Source organism: Phlebotomus papatasi, chromosome 3 (assembly GCF_024763615.1).
Source record: "Phlebotomus papatasi isolate M1 chromosome 3, Ppap_2.1, whole genome shotgun sequence".
NCBI classification, from domain to species: domain Eukaryota; kingdom Metazoa; phylum Arthropoda; class Insecta; order Diptera; family Psychodidae; genus Phlebotomus; species Phlebotomus papatasi.
In genome coordinates, this window is record NC_077224.1 from 39,234,462 (window position 1) to 39,254,733 (window position 20,272).

The following is a 20,272-nucleotide window of genomic DNA, read 5'->3' on the forward strand; positions in this document are numbered from 1 at the left end:
CCTTTTATAAAAAAAAATCGAGAATCTAAAATGCATAATTTTTCTGTTTTATAAGAAGCCAGAATGTTTTAAACTTTTCCTGTAAAGTATATTTGTTTAATACCAACATAATATTTTCTATTATTATTTAATTAATATAAAAATTGGATAGATTTCATTTTGAATCATATTTTCTATAAGCTCAAAATATCTGGAAAAAGTTTCCATGCTCAGAAAACTTCCCCTCTCATTCAGGATAAAGATGGTGGTAGTTGTTAGTTTTGCCTAAAATCAGGAGTTTTTTCTAAGGATTTATTTTAATACCAACGATCCTTTTTCTACCGTAAGATATTTGAAACTAGCATTAGAAAGGGCTGAATAAGCACATTGAGCTATAAAACCACCAAGAAAAATTGGCATTTATGGTGAATGAATGTGGACCAAATCGTTTAATATCGAGGTAAGGGGCTAAGAATTGCGCACAAAAATCAATAATGGGGCAACAAAAAAAAATGGGTGAAAGCCGCAGCGGGAATTATTTATGGATGATTGAATGAGGAATTGTGTGGTCTTTCGCAGGTGATAGTGATATGTTTCCTGTCACTCATCCCCTGGCCAGGTCCCAGTGTCTTCAAGATACAATGTTCACGCGAGAGCGCCCGAGTTGTTCGGAAGATTGTGCAGTCCAAGTGGCTACCAATCCTGGACAAATACCAAGTAATATTGCCCCTGGAGTGTCCTTTTCATCCAATGAGAGATATCTTTGGGCCCCAGAATTCTGCCAAGAAGCAGAATCGACCGAGTCAGTGGACCTGTGGCTTCTGTGGCAAGAGTTTCTACGAGGAGAAATTTCTGGATTTGCACTTCGACAATCGCCACAAGAACAACATCAATATGGTGAGCTTTAAATAAAAATTACATCGCAACTGAGCTGTTTCCATGGCATCCCAGCCATAAGTTCCCCAGGGATTTTCAGGGATTCTCCAGGGACTTGCATCCCAACCATTTTACCTCTATTTCTATTCCCACCCTTCCCATCGCATTTGCTAAATAGGGCGTCGCATGTTCTGAGTGAGAGCACTCAGAAAATTTAATAAACTGGATCTGGAGCAATAAAGTTTCATCGATAGCACGGAAATAAATTACGCGTGACGTATAATTTATGCAAACAGCTGTACAGGAATTATAGTTACATAGTTGTAGAAGACGCATACGTTCGTCCTGTAAGAATTAATCAATTGGCTTGATTTTATATTTTTGAAATTAAAGTTATACAAAATTAGTAAATTTTGTATAGGCGGAAGCATAAAAAATCGCGAATGCTCAATTTTTCAGCGGTTATTCGATTAAAAATTAAAATTCGAAAGGCAAAAAATAAATAAACAGTAAAAAATTAAAATTAAACAGAAAAATATAAAATGTTGCTCATAATAAAATAATAAAATAAAGTCTCGAAAAATTTTAAAAGCATTTGAAGTGCTTTTGTTGCTTGTTTTTTCAGTCCTGAAATTTTTTAATATCATAAATTATATTGTTTTGAAGATTAAAAATACTAAAATTTAGAATTTTTTTTAGAATTTTATTTGAAACAATTGGAACAATTCAGATTTTGCATAAAATTTATATTGAAAAGATTTTTGTCTCTAAACCTAAACTAAGAACATTTCAAATATGATTTTTTTTCTGTTTGATTGTAATTATAATCTAAATATCCTTATGTTTGATTGAAAAATTGCATACCTTTCATATACTTTAGCTCGACCAGCTTGACAAACATATGGTTGGTAAAGCTGAATCTATGATTTTAAAAGTAGAAGAAGAAGCTAAATTTCAAAGGTGCCCCATAATTCAAATGTCCCCCATTTCACCCAAGATACTACACATTTTACAAAAAAGATTATTTTACTGACTGAAAAAGTTGTGTTTTACGCATTAAAAATTCATCAAAAAAAATTTCCAATGCAGGTTTCTAACTTAAGACCCATTTCAACTATTTTAAATACATATATTAAAACCGATTTTATATAAATCTTGCTAATATCCAGGATATTCATTAATTTATTATCTTGAAAGTTAAAATAATGAATTTTGAATATTATTGTGTACTTTTGAATCAATTGAACTCATAAAATTCTTGAGAAAAATACCTGAATTTCAGCTTTAAAAAAATCATATTCATTGAGCCGTAACATCTGCTCCCAAAGATGTTTCGAGAATGCCAAAATTCAAAGATTGGAATTATGAATTCCTTGGTTATAAGCCGTGTTTTCCAAATTTGACTTCCAGGGATTTCTATTTGTCCAGAAACGTAAAGAAATTCGTGGCACCTTTAAATAGGAGCAGCTTTGAAATTGCGCTTTTTTCTCATATTTTTAAATGGAAATGGACTTTATTAATGATATAATTTTGCTCTTCAAATCAATTGCGAAGTTAAATTACATTATATGATAAGGCACAATTCCATTTAAAAATAGGAGAAAAAATCCCAATTTCAAATCTGTCCCAATTCAAAGATGTTATACTTTTCCCCCTAAGGGCACATTTTTTTTTAGTTCTTGAATTTTATTTTAAGTTTTTTTTTTTTAAATTTAGTTTTTATTCGAAGCATATACTCTTTAGTATTTCCTAAATGAATACTTTATAGTTGTAATTACTTGAAATAAAGAATTCTCAGGCATAAAGATACTATCCTACTGGACTATCTTAAACTGCCCCTTTTGGTATACTTTCAGAACTTGAAGCGAAATTTTCAGAATCAACCTAGAATTAATTTAGAGTCTTTTATAGCTTTTTTTCAATTTGTCATATGAGCGCAAAATGTAGGGAATTTCCAACCTTCGATCTTCAGTGAACCCAGCGATTCCTTGTACCTAACCTACCCCTACCTTCTCCATCACATCTAAAAGCGTGGGTCTAAAGGCGTGGCGGGCGTGGCCCAGGCAAACATTTCATTCATACAAGTTATTTATGATCGGAAAATTCACCATTTTGAAGATCTAAGAAGAAATCGAAGTTAAACCCGTAAGCCAAAATCCAGAAGAGACAAAAACCCCGAAAGGGTCGATATCCCGAAACTCCCGAAACCCAAGGGTCAAAATCTCGAAGAACTAAAATCCTGAAAAGCCAAAATCCCGAACGCCAAAATCCTGAATATATTTTCTTTTCTTCAGAAAATACCTTCAACGATTTTATTCTTTATTCACTTTCTCAAATGATTTAATTTAAAGAATATCTAGGCGAACTTTTCATCCATAACAGGCTGCATTATGAAGAGTAGCTTAATCATCTCTAATAACAATAATAATAATTCAGTTTTTCGGATATTCATGTAGTAAAAATTTGCAATGTAATAAATCGTAAATAGTTACGTACTTTTCGTTATCCTTTTGCTTTTATATGGGGAAATGTAGATCTCTTGTGTATGAAATTGAAAAATTCACACACTGTATTTATATATATCGATGTACCTGGGAATTCTAGGAAATTAATCTGTTGCACTAGCATCTTTGCGCAATTTATTTTACAGCTCGTCATTCGCAGTTTGTTAATTTGATAGAGTAGACGTTTCTCCAGTGCCCCTATCTCAGAAAATTAGCAATTTTTTGTGGATTTTAAAACTTACTAAAGAAAAATAGTGTTTCGTTTTTATAAAATAGGGAGATTATTTAAGCTATTGAAAATTACTTTTGTGATTATAAAATCAATTCTAAAGTGCCTTATTATTTCTCTACTAATGAATTATTGTGAATTAACTTTTGGAACTGCGGATGTTTAGTTATTTCAGTTCACTAAAATATACTTTCTTAATCATATCCAATCCATATAAGACTAATGTAATATCCACGACTGACAGAAAAGCTATTGCTATTTTTGATATAAACTAAAATTATTGAAATTATTAAAATTTTTTCATTTATTTCTTCCGTACAAAGCAATAGTCAAAATTTTATTGATTTCGCTAGTTACTTGGGTAATTATTTCATTATATCGATCGCTCAGAATAAGAAACGAATAACTCGAAGTAGGCAAATTTTACAGGAGAGCGATTTAAACCCGGAATTTTACATGCAGAATAGGGGAGACTGGGGCGAAAAGTCACAAATCGAAAAACTCAAAATGCAATATCTTCCAAGGTAAAAAAGATAGCGGCTCAATTTTTTTTCTATAGATAGCCTCCATAAACCTTCTTCAATGTCGTAAGTTTCTTAGAATTCGAACAAGGAATTTAGAAAATAAAAAATATAGTAATTTTTAGCCCTATTTTTGAAATATTTTGCTTGCAAAAGATAACAATTATTACCTACTTATTTTCTAAAATTGATGCACTGGTGAATACTTTCTAAATAATTTGGATTTTTTGTATACGAATCCGCTATCTATTTTAGAATTTCACAAAGGTTCTTTTCTCCAGAAACCCTTTTATTAAAAATGGCCACTTGGGGTAAAAAGTAACAAAAGGTATAGAACAAAAAGTAGCAAAAAAACGAAGCAATTTCTGATGTCTCACGGCGAAAAGAAACGTCATTATCATGTCTCGCCGCTTGTTGTTTGCTTTGGTCAAACGATTTGCAGTCTTTTGTGTGTTTTTTTTCTAAAAGAGCTTGAAAAGCGCTTTTCTCGTTTTCTCACTTTTCTCGCAGAGAAAATGGTCTTCTACAAAGGTGTACGTGAATAAATTTTCTATGAAAATATATCCTCTATGTATTTTTTCAAATTTACGGAAGCCCGGTATGAAGCGAATCAAAATATGATAATATACGCAATGTCTGGTACTATTTGCCCCAGCATTTTTGAAAAAAAGTCACAAAATTACCTTTTAGGAATTAGCTCGATAAACGTGTTTCCTTACAAAATAGAGGAAAATTACTTTCACAAAGTTGTAGAGCGGTAAATTTCTATAAAACTGCGCTAATTAGAAATTTTTGAAGCGCTTCAGTAGCTTGTAAAAAAAAATAAAATATCCGTTTTGTGACTTTTTGCCCCAGTCTCCCCTATAGATAGGATATTTGAGATTTAAAATCTCTATAAATTTGAAAATAATTATCTTTCAAGTATAATATTCAAGGGAAGGTTGAGGGTATAAAGAAGTATCCAAAAAGCGAATAAAATTGGTTTTTGTAAAAAAAAATCGAGTTGTTCGACTTAGGGGAGACTGGGGCAAAACTTGCCTAAAAGCATATTTAATTCTTTCACGAGCTCTGAAAAAAACTTAAACGTTTTATAATGAGCATATTCTTATAGGAAATTTACTGCTCTACAACATTGCAGAAGACTACTTTCCTCTATCTCGAAAGAAATCTGATTTTCGAATCATTTTCTAAAAGTCGATTTTGTGGAGATTCTCAAAATTGCTGGGGCAAATTTTGTCAGTCTTCGGATAATTTGTGACGTTTTACTCTCGCAAACATTAAAAATATCAAATAGACATATTTTTATAGGAAATTTCTTCCTCTACAACTTTGTCGAAGATAATTTTTCTCTATCTTAACGAAAAATGTGTTTAAATTGAGCTAATCAGTATTGATATTTTCTGTAAGCCAAATATTCCAAAAATAGGGCTCAAAATTTCATTATTTTTTATTTTACATAATCCTTCCTCGAATCCCTTGAAACTTTGTAAGTTTAAGAAGGCTCATGAAGGCTATCTATAATAAAAATTTCAAGCATCAGTCTCTTTTATTTCAGAAAATAGTGAATATTGAAATTTTCGTTTTGACAAATTTCGGCCCAGTCTCCCCTATATTCTGAGTAGTCGATATCAATGTTTTAAATTTTAAAAATTCTTTGTGATTTTGATCATTCAGGCCGAAGACGCTGTATGCTTAGCGGACTATTGCGACATCATGCGCTGTGAAGTGCTCCTCAGCCACGACTCAACGTTATCTTTTGGGGACGCTGCTATTATTTCCACGGACATTGAAGTGTGGAATGAAGCAACAGCCTATAGGACTGCCATGACACCGTCCGGGCCAAGAGATCTCGCCAGAGTTCCCCTAAGAACCAACTTCTTTCCACCACTTTCAGTCTTTGTCCCGGGCACCAGAGAGGCTAGTGGAAGTGATGCAGGGCACAAGTCTAGAAAGAAGCAATGCAAAAGCCAGACAGAGGATGCCAATGAGGGTGGAGGAGAACAATCCAGTGACAATCTTAATGCAGCTGATGAGGATGAAGAGTCCGACGATGGGAACAACACGTCAGCTTGTGATAAGAATCTTGTAGATTCTGCTCTGCCCGCAATAGACAAGAAACAGCAGAAACTGTCTGAGCTACAACGACTTAAGGCAAACTGCAAGACCGAAGATCTAGATCTGCTGAAGAAGAAGTGTGAGGTCCTGATACGAGATTGTATCGAGGGTCTCTTGGTGAATCTGTCTCATCAAGATTTCAAAGAAATGGAAGGTAATAGTCGCCATCTTTTTTTTTTGCATCAGAAGCGCCAAGCTGAGATGCTCCTTTTGCCATTGTAGATGAACTCAATCGGGCTGTTTGCTGGTACCTTACATGCGAGAGATATTGGGAAGACAGTCCATCGGAACCAAAGCCATTCCCCTGGGGTTTGGTCTTTGTTCTTGTGATGGTTCTCTCGTTGGGAGTTTGCTTCTGCTACTACATCATTTGGGTTCTCTTTGAGTTAGTCCAATTTATTTTCAGAACATTGTATTTTTGAATAATATTAACTTCTAATTATTAGTAGTTCCGATGATATGACCATTTCATCAAGTACCCAAGCTACAGCGAGATCTAGTCCTCTCCATGCGCGGCATCATCTAGCGCAACCTTCACAGCAGACTCTCTATTCACATGGACCTGGTGCTCCTGGCACTGTGGCAGAAACAAGTAGTACAGCTGCAGGAAATAGTGGTTTCTCGGAGGAATTCTACTCTGCAGCAACGGAGATGGGCGATATGGGACAAAATGAGCACTACATCTACGTAACGTATCCACCAGAGTTGAAACGTCGACTTTTGGAAAGGTACGGCCATGATATTTATCATTTTCTCCTAAAGAAATCCTAAGGACAAATAAAAATCAATTGTTACACCTATGCATGATTCAATAGCTAATAGACTTTTATTATTTATTCAAAATGTTTTTTTAGCTGCTACAATCGAACAACGCGGTTGTGAGAGTCGATAGATGAGTATGGAGTAATTAGATGTAATTGCAGTAGGATATCTAGGATAAAAGTCAACAGTTCTTTACTAACTTTGATAACAAGAGCATATTCAGTCAATAACTTAGCCAAAATATTCATAATGTTACTACCGAAGAAAATTTCTAACTCACATATAGTACTCAATTTCAAAATTTGTAGTAGATGATATACTTTATTTAAAATTAACTTTAGAATTTTTGTTTCAAGTTTTAGCATATAAAAATGTGCAATTTGTGCCTCATTCATGATTTTTTATTTGTAATTTTTGGTTATGACAAAAACAGCAATAGAATTTTTGTACATCGAACCAATGTATAGCGTAAGAAGTAATATAAAATATAATTATTTATGTCTTTTATAAGGGTCTATACATGAATGTTGTATTGTGATTGATATTGTCGATATTGCCCGTAGTTCTCATTCTAGTTTATTGAGAAGGTTACATTGACTAAATTATTAATAAAATTTCAGTTCTGGCCTTGTGGCTTGCAATAGACCGGGACCGTACAGCTTTAAAAGGCAAAAAAATTAAGCTCTACTTATTTTTCCATGCTAAAGGCTTTTGGTTACACGAATTTATTCCATTCTTTTCGTTCTACAGAAGAATTTTGAACTCATCGAGTGGCGGAGAAAATCTTTGGCAGTGTAGTTTTCCTCCGCTACTTCACGTTCCATATTTAAAAAAAAATCTATTAGGTGTGAGTCCTTCCTAATCACATCTATTTGCATTAATTACAAATGAAGTATTGTTGCGATTTTTGATCCACAAAAAATCTTCGATCATAAGAACATTGTCAGAGGAGACTTTGGTAGACGGTCAGACCTACTTTCCTCGGATAAAGTTTTATCACTGAGAGAAATCCGAAAAAGTTAAAATAACATTCCGGAAATGTTAATTTTACCCTGCATTATTGATCGGAAATCGGTGTAAATATTATACTTTTTAGGTGTATTATGGGTTAAAGTTACCCTTTTTCAGGTTAATTTTACACTTAAAATGGTGTAAAATTAACATTAAAAAAATATTGATATATTTTTACACCTAAAAAGTGTTAAAGTTACGAGAAAAAAAATTAATCGCACCCTCTTTTTTTTCTCAGTGATCAGAAATATACGTTTACATTGGTTCGCTATTAAGTATTATTATTAAAAGTTTAGTTTAGTATTATTTAGAAAGAAAAATCTAAAAATTATTACATTATAAATTAGGGAAGAAGGAGGCAATTTCAAGCAACAGATTTTTTTTAGTTGAAATTCATTACAATCAACGGACTAAATTGATAAAAATGACTTGACGCAATTTCTTTTGAAAGAAAAATAACAAAAAAAAAACAATTTGTATTAAAAATATTACACTTCAAACTTAACAGAAGGACTTGAAACCCATTATTATTAATGAATATGGACAGACTGTCCACCTGGAAAACCTCTAATTGGTCTTTCGATTCAGTTCGAGCAGACACATTTTTATTTTCAGGAGTCATACATGCCTGAAACTGCCTCACTCTTCACTATTAAAAACATGAGTAGAAATAATGTAAAAAAAAACTATTTTAGAATGAATGATTTTGTTTTTCATTTAATCTTTCTCAAACAAATATAAATGATCTTTTCTTAAATAATTCTTGTTAGAAATTATATGACTCATTGTATTAATATTGGTAGAATGTAGAGTTGGTAAATTTCAAGAAATTTCATGAATTTCCGCCTAAAGTAGATGGCGACTGCTGTGAAATTTCTGAAATTTTACCATCTCTAGTAGAATGTAATTTAAAACTTTAGTACCTGTTTTAGTTTCACTTGATATTGACAAAAGAAGAAAATCTTCAATTGAAAAAAATAACATCAAATGTTTTCTAGCTGAATAATATTTTTTTCAAACAAGGCTTGGAAACCTATGGGATAAATTAACATCAATAAAGCCCATAAAGAAATCCACAATTCTCTGTGTTTTATTTAAATTAAAAAGGCCGTTCTATAGTGTGATTAGTGATACTATTGCAATGAAAAATGAACAAAATCGAATTAGGTGTGATTCTTTATAATTACAGTAGACTCTTCGATATCCGGCTGACTGAGGGACAAAATGACATTTAGATTTTTTGAATGATCAACGGTTTTTCTATTTTGCGCAGTGTGAATTTATTTTCTGTCTGACAAAGAAAAAGAGAATTTTCTTCATGGTGTCCTTATGTTTCATTTTTTATCACAATTATGTATTAAAAACTTCGATACAATGTTAATAATACTTTAATTCACTCTGGACAAACTTCATGTTTAGTGAAAATAATTTTGAATATATCAACCGCCAGTGTTTGGCAGCTGTCACCCGGATATCGAAGTGCTGGATATCGAAGAGTCTACTGTACACTTATTTTCTTCACGTTGGTTTCTGTCACGACTATTTGGTGATTTAGAAGACGGCGATGACTGGGGAAAACAATCGAGACAGGAACCAAAACAAAGAAATGTCGATAATACAGAAGCCTTAAGAATAGCGACTTTCCAAAGAAGACATGTTCATTTTTCATTGAAATATTTATTAATTATATATTTATTTATTATTTTAGCCGTTTTAGAAATGGTTCTTGGTCATAATAAGCAGATAGGCTTTAAACAAACCTACAAAATGAGTCACGGGGAGGCGGTAGAACATAAAAAGCACCTTAATTTTTGAAAAGAGGTCAAAAAATTCCCTTTCAACCCGATTTTCAAATAAATACTTATATACTTTTCTTATTTGATTTTAATTCGTTTTTCTGTCTTTTTTTTAATAATAGCGACATGCCCTCTACACAGAAAAAATATTTTGTAAAATTGTTCGTAAATGTTTGTGAAATCCTATGGAGGACTTATGAAAAGCTCGTGGATCATATAGCCCACAAACAAGTTCGTAAAATTTTGTACCTTTTTCACAAACATTGTTCGTAAAATGATCATTTGACGAACATTTTTTTGTATTTTTACAAACAATTGTTCGTGTATGTTCGTAAACACACAAAAAAAAAGTTCGTAAAATTTTGTCATTTGTTCGTATTTGTTCGTAAATTTTTCTTTGTCTGGCAAAAATTTACAAACAAATACGAACAAATGACAAAATTTTACGAACTTGTTTGTGGGTTATATGATCCACGAGCATTTCCTAAGTCCTCCATAAGATTTCATAAAAAATTACGAGCAATTTTACAAAATATTTTTTCTGTGTATATATTATAATGTTCTTGTTTAATAACATATTACAACTTGGACAGTGATACATCTTTTCCTTAATGCCTCTATTGTGAAACATTTTCGTCGAAATGGAAAATTTTGAAATAAATCCCTTGCACATGTACAGTAGAACTCAAAGGGAGAGCAGTTATAATCAACTTTTTTGTCAACTTGTCACGGTTCTAGAGCTTAAACTGTAAGAGATATTAACTTCCGGTCTTCGGTGACCCCCGATAAAAAAAAAACTATATCTCTCTAGACGTTTTTTCCGTTGCCCAATCCATCCCATCTAAAACTATTTTTTTTTGGTTTTTCTCAAAAACCGCTCCTACGATTTCTTTTATTTTTGGATATGTTTTAGAGGTAGTCTAGGTGAACATTTCGACTAAACATACATATGACCTAAAAAAAAATCCCCATTTTGAATTTTCGTAAGTCAAAATTTAACTGGTCTTGAAAACAGTAATGAATCCGAATGAATCGGTTAAATATCCGTGAGTGACTTATCTTTCTCGTGTTTACATTTTTTATTTGTCCGTATGCTTGTAACTCATGCCAGAATATTCTAAAATGATAATTTTCTGCCAATTTTTGATTTTGAATGCTTTTGTAATTTATGAATCAGTTAAATCTCCAAGATCAATACGCACTAAACCAAAAGATCATGAGAAAAACTAATTAATGGAGAGCTCTATTTCGTGAGTTCGAGCATTCTACGAAGCTGGGATGCTTTGCCATCTCTTTACAAGTGAAATCGCAACAAATTCATTGACTCTATGTTGACTCTATTGGAGTCGCACTGTACTTGTCGATTAAATAAAAATACTTTATTTTGACGAAAATTTTTCACAAATAAACACAAAAAGGGATAGAAGTTAACCATTGGAAAAATTGAATCACGGTTCAAATAATGCGCTCTATAAATGAAACAATTGACTACACCTTCTACGAAACTTTTTTATTTTTATTAAAAATTGAAGACTGTTATTTTAAAGAAATTATTCTTCAATAAATAATTTTCCTTGGTCGAGGTTTACTGCAATGTAAGTAAATAGAAGCAAACATAAATATCATGATATCTACACATTGCGAAGAATTTTCATTAAATTTTTTACATCAAATAAACATTTTTAAACAATAAATTTTAGAAGTTTCGTCAGTAAGAAAAATACTCAAAAATCTAATTATTAAAAACGAGGTGGTTTCTAATTGTTACGACACACCTTTTGGATCAAAAAACTTCATGAGAACCAAGTTCACATCGTGTACATTCTTTATTCACATTCTTCCTCTTCTTCGTTTGAACATCACTCTAAATTCAATTTAGTTCGATCAAATTTTGAGTGCGAAAATATGGGATAAAATAAAAGTATATTTACAACGATTGATCTCGTGAAATTTCCGTGTTCTAAAAGGTGTGCCGGAAGCATAAGGGCAGAATCACATTGACAGTAAAATGCTCACCGTATTTCGTTAATTTACGCATTTTCATTGCAATTCTTACGCAAACTTTCCATTACCGTATTACCTTATCTCATCCTCATCTCATACTCGATGACACTAGGTGAAAATAGTATAAGAAAATTGAAGAAATAAAACGAAAAATCTATAAACGGTGAGCAAAGAAAAACTGTACGAAACATTAATCGATCCAAAGACAATGTTTGCACTCATAATTTGGTTTAAACTTAATTTAATTTTGAGTAATGTTCTAAAGAAGAAGAAAAGACTGCGAAGGAGAAGGACACATTATGCAAAACTTTTGAAAAACAAATAGATAATGAACTTCGATTTTATGAAAAATTAATAAATTTGTTTAAATATCAATCAAAAACTGCCAAGATAGTTAAAATAATTTTTTTCCTTTCGCTAAACATATTTGAATATATTCTAGTGATTCTAGTATAGAAATTTATATAGTAACCAATTTTTTTCTGATCAATCAAAATTCGATTCCAAAATCGGCTGCAGCCAAAATCTACAAAATAATGTTTCAAATGGATCATTTTTTAACGGATTTTCGAAACATTTCCCTTTTGAATTTGTATTTCACGAAGCCACCACTGGGAGACGCTCTTGTTGATTTTTTCAATATTTGGAAAGCACCGCAAATTGGTTTCAGGACAGATTTTCTGAGAAATTCCTGATAAAATTACATTATTGGTACAAATATTCCAATCTGGTAAGTAGAATAATAATTTATCAATATTTTCCAATAACTGGGAGCGATTTTTTTTGTTCAAATTGTTGAAAAATTTCAAGAGAGAAAAATTTCCGTGAACTGTAAACGTCATTATTCAATGGACATTTAGATTTTTGCAAAAATTTCCACATTTTTGAAAGTACTTCTCACTCCTGAGAGGTAGTAGGGGTCCGAGAGGGTATATTGGATACATTGGCATTAAATCGGGAGGGATTTGTTGAGATTTTGTAGGAAATTTTTGGGTTTTTTATGAGTCTGGAAGTTGACATTTTATCACTGATTTTCTCGGGATTAGTGGAGCTTGTGGTTGAAATGTCAGGAAAAAGGAAGCAAATTCATGGTAGAAATCCCAGTCGAGGGGATAAGGAGGGGGGTTTGCTGCCAGTTCGTGTAGGTGGACGTATAAAAAAAGCCAAGACAATCTTCGATCCCTCGGAGAGTCTCTATCCCAAGAAGCGCCGAATGGAACTTATACAGACACCCAAGCAACTCAAGAAGCCCGAAGAATTGCCGAAGAGAAAGAGGAAGGATTCACATAGCGCCGCTAGAATGGTGAGCAATGGTGAGGATTCTTCCTCTGAACGAAAAGGATTGTCTTTTTATCAAGGCTGGTGCTTGATTTGCTTGAAAAACCATCCTAAGCTGATTACATGCAAGACATGCTCCTACAAGGCGCACTTTGAGTGCTTGGACAAGAGATCTGGGACAAAATTTGAAGATCTCGAGAATAATTGGCACTGCCCACAATGCAAATTCTGCACTGTGTGCCAGAAAACGGCTGATTTTGGCATTCTCACCCAATGTACTCGATGCTATGAGTTCTATCACAATACATGCCATCGACCCAGGATCATAACGAAGGGAAGTCAGCGTGACAAGTGGATTTGTCGCTATTGCCGCCAGGAAGATGCGTCTGGAGTATCTTCGGAGAGTGGTTTGGATGAATCGGCATCTTCTGGGGAAGCTACCCCTGCTAAGAGGACATCTCCAGACAAAGACAACAAAGAGGATCCAAAAGACGCAAAAAAAGAAGGGAAAGCCAGTCCTGATCAATCTGAGCATGATTCATCTTCAGAAAAAGTAGAAAAATCGATCGAAAAACCTGATAAAAAGGAAAAACGGGAAAAACTGGAAATGGTGACAAGCACTCTCGATCCTGTACCTGACGCGTCATCTTGGACTTCCCTCGAGGTCTACAATTACTTTTCACGTCACTTCCCCAATGAGGCGGAAGTGTTTCGTGAGCAGGAAATTGACGGAGCATCGCTGGTGCTAATGAAGCGCGATGATGTCGTGTCTGGCCTAAAGCTGAAGCTTGGTCCAGCTATTCGGATCTACCGACATGTCCTGATGCTGCAAAAGAGGAGCTCTGATCCACGACTCTCTTGGTTCTAGCCCACCTGAGGCCTTACTCCCGGAAAGCCACTAGTGGACCTTTCTTTGGAGACCACCGATTGTCTTTATTGAAATTATCGTGTGTAATCATCATAAAAACATTTCTGAAATAACTGATTTTTTTTCCCAAAATCTGCGCTTTGACGTTGAATAGAATTTTATTTCTAATCATTTCATTATATGCTGAAATATATAAAATATAGAATTGAAAAATAATCAAAAAAAAGTATTTTACATCTGCGTAATCTCCATCTCTTCTACTTATAAATAATGCATCTTCTTCAGATTAATACACAATAAGTAAGTAATATTTTTGATATTTTGCTAAATGTTCGCAGTCTCTTTCAGGATAACGGTTCCACTTAACACGGCATATGGTAACGGCACCACTTAGTGCCATTCCCAACTTTTTTTTACCGGTTCGCATTCGATTTAAACCGATTTCTCAAAAGATCGCCCAGAATAGAGGTAAATATAATTTATTTTGGATAAAAATTAGTTATCGATTCAAAGGCAATTCAAACTTGTCAGGAATTCCAAGACCGTTCCAACAATACCAAACATGACAACATTCGGTTAAGAAATATGCTCTCTAGAGCCTTTTGAACCTTCGACCTTGAAAACCCATTACACTCAATCTCCTCAGTCCCGATATTACGCACATTTTCGGGACCGAAAAAAACGCGCGAAATGGCATTACGCATTGAGAAAATTCGCATATCCGCAGGAGCTTTCTTTTGAATAAATCGGTCGTAGAACGAATATCGCGCGGAGTAAAAGTAGTTCAAACAAAAAGATTCAACTGTTTAATATAAATGGACAGTAATAAACAATACTTTTTGGCCAGAGTTCTTCAATAAATGGTTAAAATATTTAAAAACTTTACCTTAATAAAAGAAATTAGTTTTATATTCTGAAAAAGTACCAAAATGTTTTTAAATTTCCCGCGTCGCACACAGTATCCCGAAGGACTTAATGCCGGGATTGAGTGATAAGGAGTACAGTTAAAGATCATTAGGCTAGGTTAAGTGAGTCCCTCAGTCTTGAGCTCCATATATAAAAAACGATATTGCGAGGCCCTGCCCTCAGTTCAATATTTTTCCATTACTCCGTTTTTGACTAATGGCCTCTACACACTAGAGAAAATTATGTCCATATTGAAGAGTTTTTTCCTACACAGTCGTAAGGAACTTACTTCAATATGGACATAAATTTCTCTAGTGTGCAGAGGCCATAAGAGATTCTGGTTTTCTGAGTTTCGTGAAAGCTGTCTGCCTTCGGATTCGGAATCATTTTTTTAAAGATTTTCTTGGGATTCCCGTAAATTTTTTTGTGGATTGTAAAATTTTTGAAATTTTCTTGGGTATTTTGAAGGTTTTCTTGGAATTTCCGGAAATTTTGATGATTTTTTTTACTAGGAATTCATGAAAGTTCTAGTTAGTTAGAAGTGTTAATGGGTTTCGCGCAAGTTCTTGATGATTTCTTGAATTGTGTAGAAATTTTGTAATTTTTTTTGGGATTCGCGAAAGCTTTTAAAACCTTCCAGGATGTTACCAATATTTTTGAAATTGTCTTTGGAATTCGTAATTTTTCTTAAAGTTTGAGATTTGAGAAACTTTCCTGGGATATCACGGAAATTTTGGAAATTTTTCAGGTGTTATTATGTCTTATAGACTAGAGCTTTCTTGGGATTCAATAGATTTAAAGAAAATTTATGATGTTTTTTTAGGTTTCTGAAAGTTCTCTAAGTTGCGTTGGGTTTCTCAAAAGCTTGTAATAGACTTTAAGAAAACATTTTCATGGGATTCATGAAGGTTATTGAAGCTTCAGATTCACGAAATTTTTGATCTTTTTTTTTGGTATCACAGAAATTTTTCAGGTTTTATTACTATGTCTTCCATTTAATGGCCTCTACACACTAGAGAAAAATACGTCCACATTTGTCAGTTTTTCCTATAGCAATTTCCTTCAATATGGACATAAATTTTTCTAGTGTGTAGACGTGTAGAGGTCATAGAGTTAAAGCTTTATTGGGATTCACAAAAGCTCTTGAAGTCGACTTAAAGAAAACCTTTGACATTTTACTGAAAGTTTTCTGAGGTTTTTTTGGGTTTCCAAAATGCTATTCAAGTGAACTTTAGGAAAATCTATAAAATTTTCTTGGATTCCCCGAAAGATTTTAAAGTTTTTTGAGATTTGCAGAAATTCTGATTTTTTTTATTCTTGAAGTTTAAGATTCATGAAATCTTTTTTTTTTTGTATATCACGGAAATTTTTCAAGTTTTAAGATGTCTTAAGATTTATTAGGATTCATAGAAGCTGTTTAAGTGGACCTAAATAAAACATTGTCAAAGTTCTCAAGTTTTTTCAGTTTATCAAAAGCTCTTGAAGTGAATTTTAAGGAATTCTATATTTTTTCCCGAAAGCTTTTGAAGTATTCTTGGGATTACCACAAAGAGTAACTCATTTTCATTTTTTTTTTTCTTACAAGGTTTTCTGGTTTCTTCTGGGAAATTGGGTTTCTCGGGTTTCGCGATGTAAAGAGTGGGTTTCTCGGGTTTCGCGATGCAAAAATTAGGTTTCTCAGACAATTGACGAGGGTTTCTCAATAGGAGTTACCCCTTGGATTACCAGAAATTTTAAAATTCTCTCAAGTTTTATGAATGTTCTTGAAGTTTAAGTTTAATAAAAGCTCTTAAACTTTTCTTTAGTATCAAAGAAATTTTGAAAAATTTCTCAATCCTTACAATGTTTTAAAATTTTCTTGGGATTTCCGAAAGTCTTTGAAGTTTTCTTGGGATTACCAGAAATTGTCATTTTTTTGAGTTTCGCGACAACACTAAAAAATTTAAGTTTCTTGACTACTTTTTTAATGTTTTACAGTTTTACAAAAGGTCTTAATGTTTTCTTGAGTTTCGCGGAAATACTGAAAAGTTCTTGGGTTTCGCGAAAGCTTTCAAAGTTTTCTTGTGATTCCCGAAAATTTTGATGTTATCTTGTCCTCGATTACTTTTGAAGTTTTCCAGAGTTTCACGAAAGCTCTTCAATCTTTTTTTAAATTCTTTTGGGATTCGTTCGTGAAGGTTCTTGAAGTTTAAGTGAAGCTCTTAAACTTTTCTTGAGTATCAAGAAAATGTTCAAAATAATAATAATAATAATTTATTGCCAATCTCCATTTTTTGCATCTGCCACTGACTTTAAAACCGACTTTACCGGGTAATGGAAAGTACCCATGCTTGATACCATTGGAAGCTTCGTAATGACTAAATTTTCTATGTTACACAATATATATGTGACTCATAGCAACCATATTTTAAAAACTATGAAAAAATGGCCAGTTTTTAAAATATATTGCGGAGTCACGTTTATTGATAAACATAGGAAAATTTAGTAATTACGAAGCTTCCAATGGTATCAAGGTTATCAAGCATGGGCACTTTTCCCTAAGATGGCAGAAACCCCTGGATCACTAGTCGCATTTTCTCAAGTTTTGCGATATCTTCCAAAGTTTTCCTAGAATTCTGAAAACTTTTAAAGTTTTCTTGAGTTTCGTACAAATATTGAAAAATTTCCAGGTTTCACGAAAGTTTTCAAAGTTTTCTTGTCACAAAAACTTTTTTATGTTTTCCTTGATTCCACGAGATTTTTAATGATTCCTTGGGATTCGGTAAAGCTTTTAAACTTTACAGTATTCTTGAGATTCGTAAAAGCTTTTGTAGTTTTATAAGGTTTTGCGAAACCATATTAATGGTGTTTTGAATTTCGAAAAAACCTCTCATGTGTTTTACCTCAGGCTTTTATTTGCTAAATTATCCTTAATTTAGATTAAATGGTTGAAGTTTGAAAAACATTTTTTCAAATAACCAAAATGTGAATGTGAGCTTATGACTTGTAGAGTGGCGATTGCTACCCTTTTCAGAATTGTTTTTTTTTAATTTTTTTCCAATTAAAATCTTTAGGTTTCTTTTTAAAAATTTAGTGGGAAATCTGAGTATTTTTTTTCATTAAAATCATTAGGTCTCCAAGCAAGATTTACGTAGTTTGCAACATTTTTTTTTTTTTTTCAAAAATAAAAAGAGGCGTCTGATCTGAGCATAATTAAAATGCATAAATGCTTTCGAATGTTTTCTTTTTAATCTTTATTGCAATAAAAAGCTGGAAAAAAAATCATTAATTGAAGTACTTAAAACTTCCATTCTGAAGCTCATTCTGAAATTATAAAAACTCTTGTATTTTACGCATTATTTTTTTTTGTTGATTTTATATTACCTTTAGCAATAAAACCGAAATGACTGCGAACATTTTATCAAAATTCTCATAAAAAATAATAATAAAGATCAAATAAAAATAACAAAAATTACCAAAGAAATCTCAATTCCTAATACTAAATAACCGAGTATTTAAAAAAAGAAATAAAAAATAAAAGCAATATCCTTAAGAATAATCCTAAAAAATGTCTTTGGTTAAAAGCACAATTTTTCGCTCTTTAGAATCGAATTTTACATTTAATTTAAATCCACAAACTATCCAACTGTCTCAATACACTCACATCTACTATTTCTTTTTTTATCTTTACCCAATATATACCTATTTTTACATCACTATCAATTACAAGATTAAATTGTGATTAAATATTTTTAAAGGAGGGGGATATTGATTCCTTAAAAATCCTATCAATTCTTTTTAATTACTCGTGTAATTTAACGAATGTCTTTCGTGAATTTCTTATTAAAAATTTATAATATTACCCAAGGAATAAATCCTAATACTTTTTTTTCTTTCTTAACAAAATAAGTTAATTACTAAAAAAAAAAAACCAAGAGAGATAATGAAATTTCGGCGGTGGTTTTTGTACTGCAAATAGGAGAATGTGTTAAACAAAATGCATTTTTTTTGACAGGAAAAATTGTATCACAAAAAAAATTGAAGGAAAATTTCTATGCGTTTAGAAACTTAGTAGGCTTGGTGGCAATGATATCGCATTGAGATTAGGCTTTGGTTTTGTTCTGTCGACTGGAATTGTCTGCGTTCTCGCGCAGAAGATTCTCCTCGTCGTCACTACTCATGAGAATTGATTCCTCCTTGGCTGAGTACTTGGGAGGTGGTGGAATGGCTGGGCTTGGATAGAAGTACGAGTCCAGAGCAACGATAAAGTCCTCATCAAGTTTCTTTCCGGAAGTCGTTTCCTCCTCTGTATCTTCATCATCTTCTTCCACATCTTCGTAAATAAAGACATTCCTGATGGTGTTTCCATACTGAATCCATACAATGGCAAACACCAGCATAATTGGGATCATCCACATCCACGTGGGGATGCAGAATTGCGTGGAAATATGCTTCCGGACCGGATAGATTGGCATCGTCTGGATGCGCGTCTCGGTGAGTTTGTACGGATGGAGGCTGTCGTAGTCACGCGGACGGAGGGCAGAGTCAAAGACAATCCAGTCATCATCGGATGGTGGAATATCTAAATCCGGCTGAAGGAACATCATCCCGCCACTTCTGTCCCGTTCCGACGCAGATCCCAAATACACCAGCCACCCATGGATGTAAGGTGACTTCGATTGCAGCTCAAACATCTTCGTGCATCCCATCTGACAAGCCTCTCTCTTGATCTTCTCGTAGTAGGCCTCGGTGCAGGCTGCAAAAAAAAAAACATCTCCATAAAATTCACAAATTCACTTCAAACAATCCTGATTTTCCCACAAGATTTGCAGAGATCTTGAGTGGTGTTCAAGTCAGTGACTTTATTGAGATTCCCAGCACTCGACAGGAATTCAATGTTGAAGTATCGGCATCCTCGCTGGCAATCCAGTTTGAGATTCTGCAGGAAGAGGAACAGGTGAAAATGGAATTTTGTGAGTGAAGTGTCCCTGAGATATTGATTTTTATTTAGAATTACCGTGGACAATTTAAGGGCTGTTTCGCTGCACAGCTCCTCGCATCGGATACTGGTGTGCTGATTTGTGTCGGTTTTTGCAGAAAATACATGGGATATTTGAAAAAATAGCCAAAATTTGAGATAAAACAACACTGACACCATTTTGGCCTTTGACAGCTCTTGCGGATTTCACGCACTAGAGGCGACACTATCGCTAAAGAGGCATAATTTTGTTCGTTTAGAATTTTCGTGGAGATTTTCAAAATTAAATTATCTTGAACCCCTTAGAAACCACGTCCGTCTTCCTCTTCCGGTTTATTTACCCAGCAAAACTTCGATCTGCAATTCTGCACTTTTGAAATTTAACGTTTCTTGTCATTCAATCGGATACTTCGTGTGGCTTCGGGATAGTCGTGCGACTTCGTGAGCATCGCGAATTTCTTTGGTA

At 33.3% G+C, this 20,272-nt stretch overlaps 3 protein-coding genes across 5 annotated transcripts; 2 read left to right on the top strand and 1 right to left on the bottom strand.

Annotated features, from left to right (window-relative positions):
- Window positions 1–228: 228 nt before the first annotated feature.
- Window positions 229–9,870, top strand: LOC129805601 (uncharacterized). Of its 3 annotated transcripts, none has more exons than XM_055853636.1 (6): window positions 229–439; window positions 559–876; window positions 5,784–6,378; window positions 6,447–6,609; window positions 6,671–6,952; window positions 7,079–9,870. In XM_055853636.1, the coding sequence occupies exons 1-6, from the start codon at window positions 413–415 to the stop codon at window positions 7,104–7,106; spliced, it is 1,413 nt and encodes a 470-aa protein (XP_055709611.1). In that variant the 5' UTR covers window positions 229–412; the 3' UTR covers window positions 7,107–9,870. The 3 variants fall into 3 exon arrangements, with proteins under 3 accessions (XP_055709611.1, XP_055709612.1, XP_055709610.1); XM_055853637.1 differs by having other exon boundaries at window positions 6,674–6,952; XM_055853635.1 differs by lacking the exon at window positions 7,079–9,870 and having other exon boundaries at window positions 6,671–7,058.
- A 2,537-nt stretch (window positions 9,871–12,407) lies between these two features.
- On the top strand, window positions 12,408–15,691 carry LOC129805618 (polyhomeotic-like protein 2). Its single transcript, XM_055853662.1, has 2 exons — window positions 12,408–12,527; window positions 12,844–15,691. The coding sequence occupies exon 2, from the start codon at window positions 12,861–12,863 to the stop codon at window positions 13,941–13,943; it is 1,083 nt and encodes a 360-aa protein (XP_055709637.1). The 5' UTR covers window positions 12,408–12,527; window positions 12,844–12,860; the 3' UTR covers window positions 13,944–15,691.
- A 2,364-nt stretch (window positions 15,692–18,055) lies between these two features.
- On the bottom strand, window positions 18,056–20,038 carry LOC129805627 (uncharacterized). The gene is made up of 3 exons (XM_055853670.1): window positions 19,846–20,038; window positions 19,650–19,767; window positions 18,056–19,584 (listed from the first exon to the last, which is right to left on the bottom strand). The coding sequence occupies exons 1-3, from the start codon at window positions 19,984–19,986 to the stop codon at window positions 18,932–18,934; spliced, it is 912 nt and encodes a 303-aa protein (XP_055709645.1). The 5' UTR covers window positions 19,987–20,038; the 3' UTR covers window positions 18,056–18,931.
- Between the last annotated feature and the right edge of the window lie 234 nt (window positions 20,039–20,272).

What these genes read in the sequence shown, in the direction of transcription:
- LOC129805601 (XM_055853635.1), top strand. Translation starts at nt 413, where the DNA reads ATGTGGACCAAATCGTTTAATATCGAG. An exon ending in CCAAATCGTTTAATATCGAG is followed by an intron (nt 440 to 558) that starts GTAAGGGGCTAA and finishes GGTCTTTCGCAG; the next exon opens with GTGATAGTGATATGTTTCCT. An exon ending in ACAAGAACAACATCAATATG is followed by an intron (nt 877 to 5,783) that starts GTGAGCTTTAAA and finishes TTGATCATTCAG; the next exon opens with GCCGAAGACGCTGTATGCTT.
- LOC129805627 (XM_055853670.1), bottom strand. Translation starts at nt 19,986, where the DNA reads ATGGTGTCAGTGTTGTTTTATCTCAAATTTTGGCTATTTTTTCAAATA. An exon ending in CAGCCCTTAAATTGTCCACG is followed by an intron (nt 19,768 to 19,845) that starts GTAATTCTAAAT and finishes CTCTTCCTGCAG; the next exon opens with AATCTCAAACTGGATTGCCA. An exon ending in TCAAGATCTCTGCAAATCTT is followed by an intron (nt 19,585 to 19,649) that starts GTGGGAAAATCA and finishes TTTTTTTTGCAG; the next exon opens with CCTGCACCGAGGCCTACTAC.
- LOC129805618 (XM_055853662.1), top strand. Translation starts at nt 12,861, where the DNA reads ATGTCAGGAAAAAGGAAGCAAATTCATGGTAGAAATCCCAGTCGAGGG.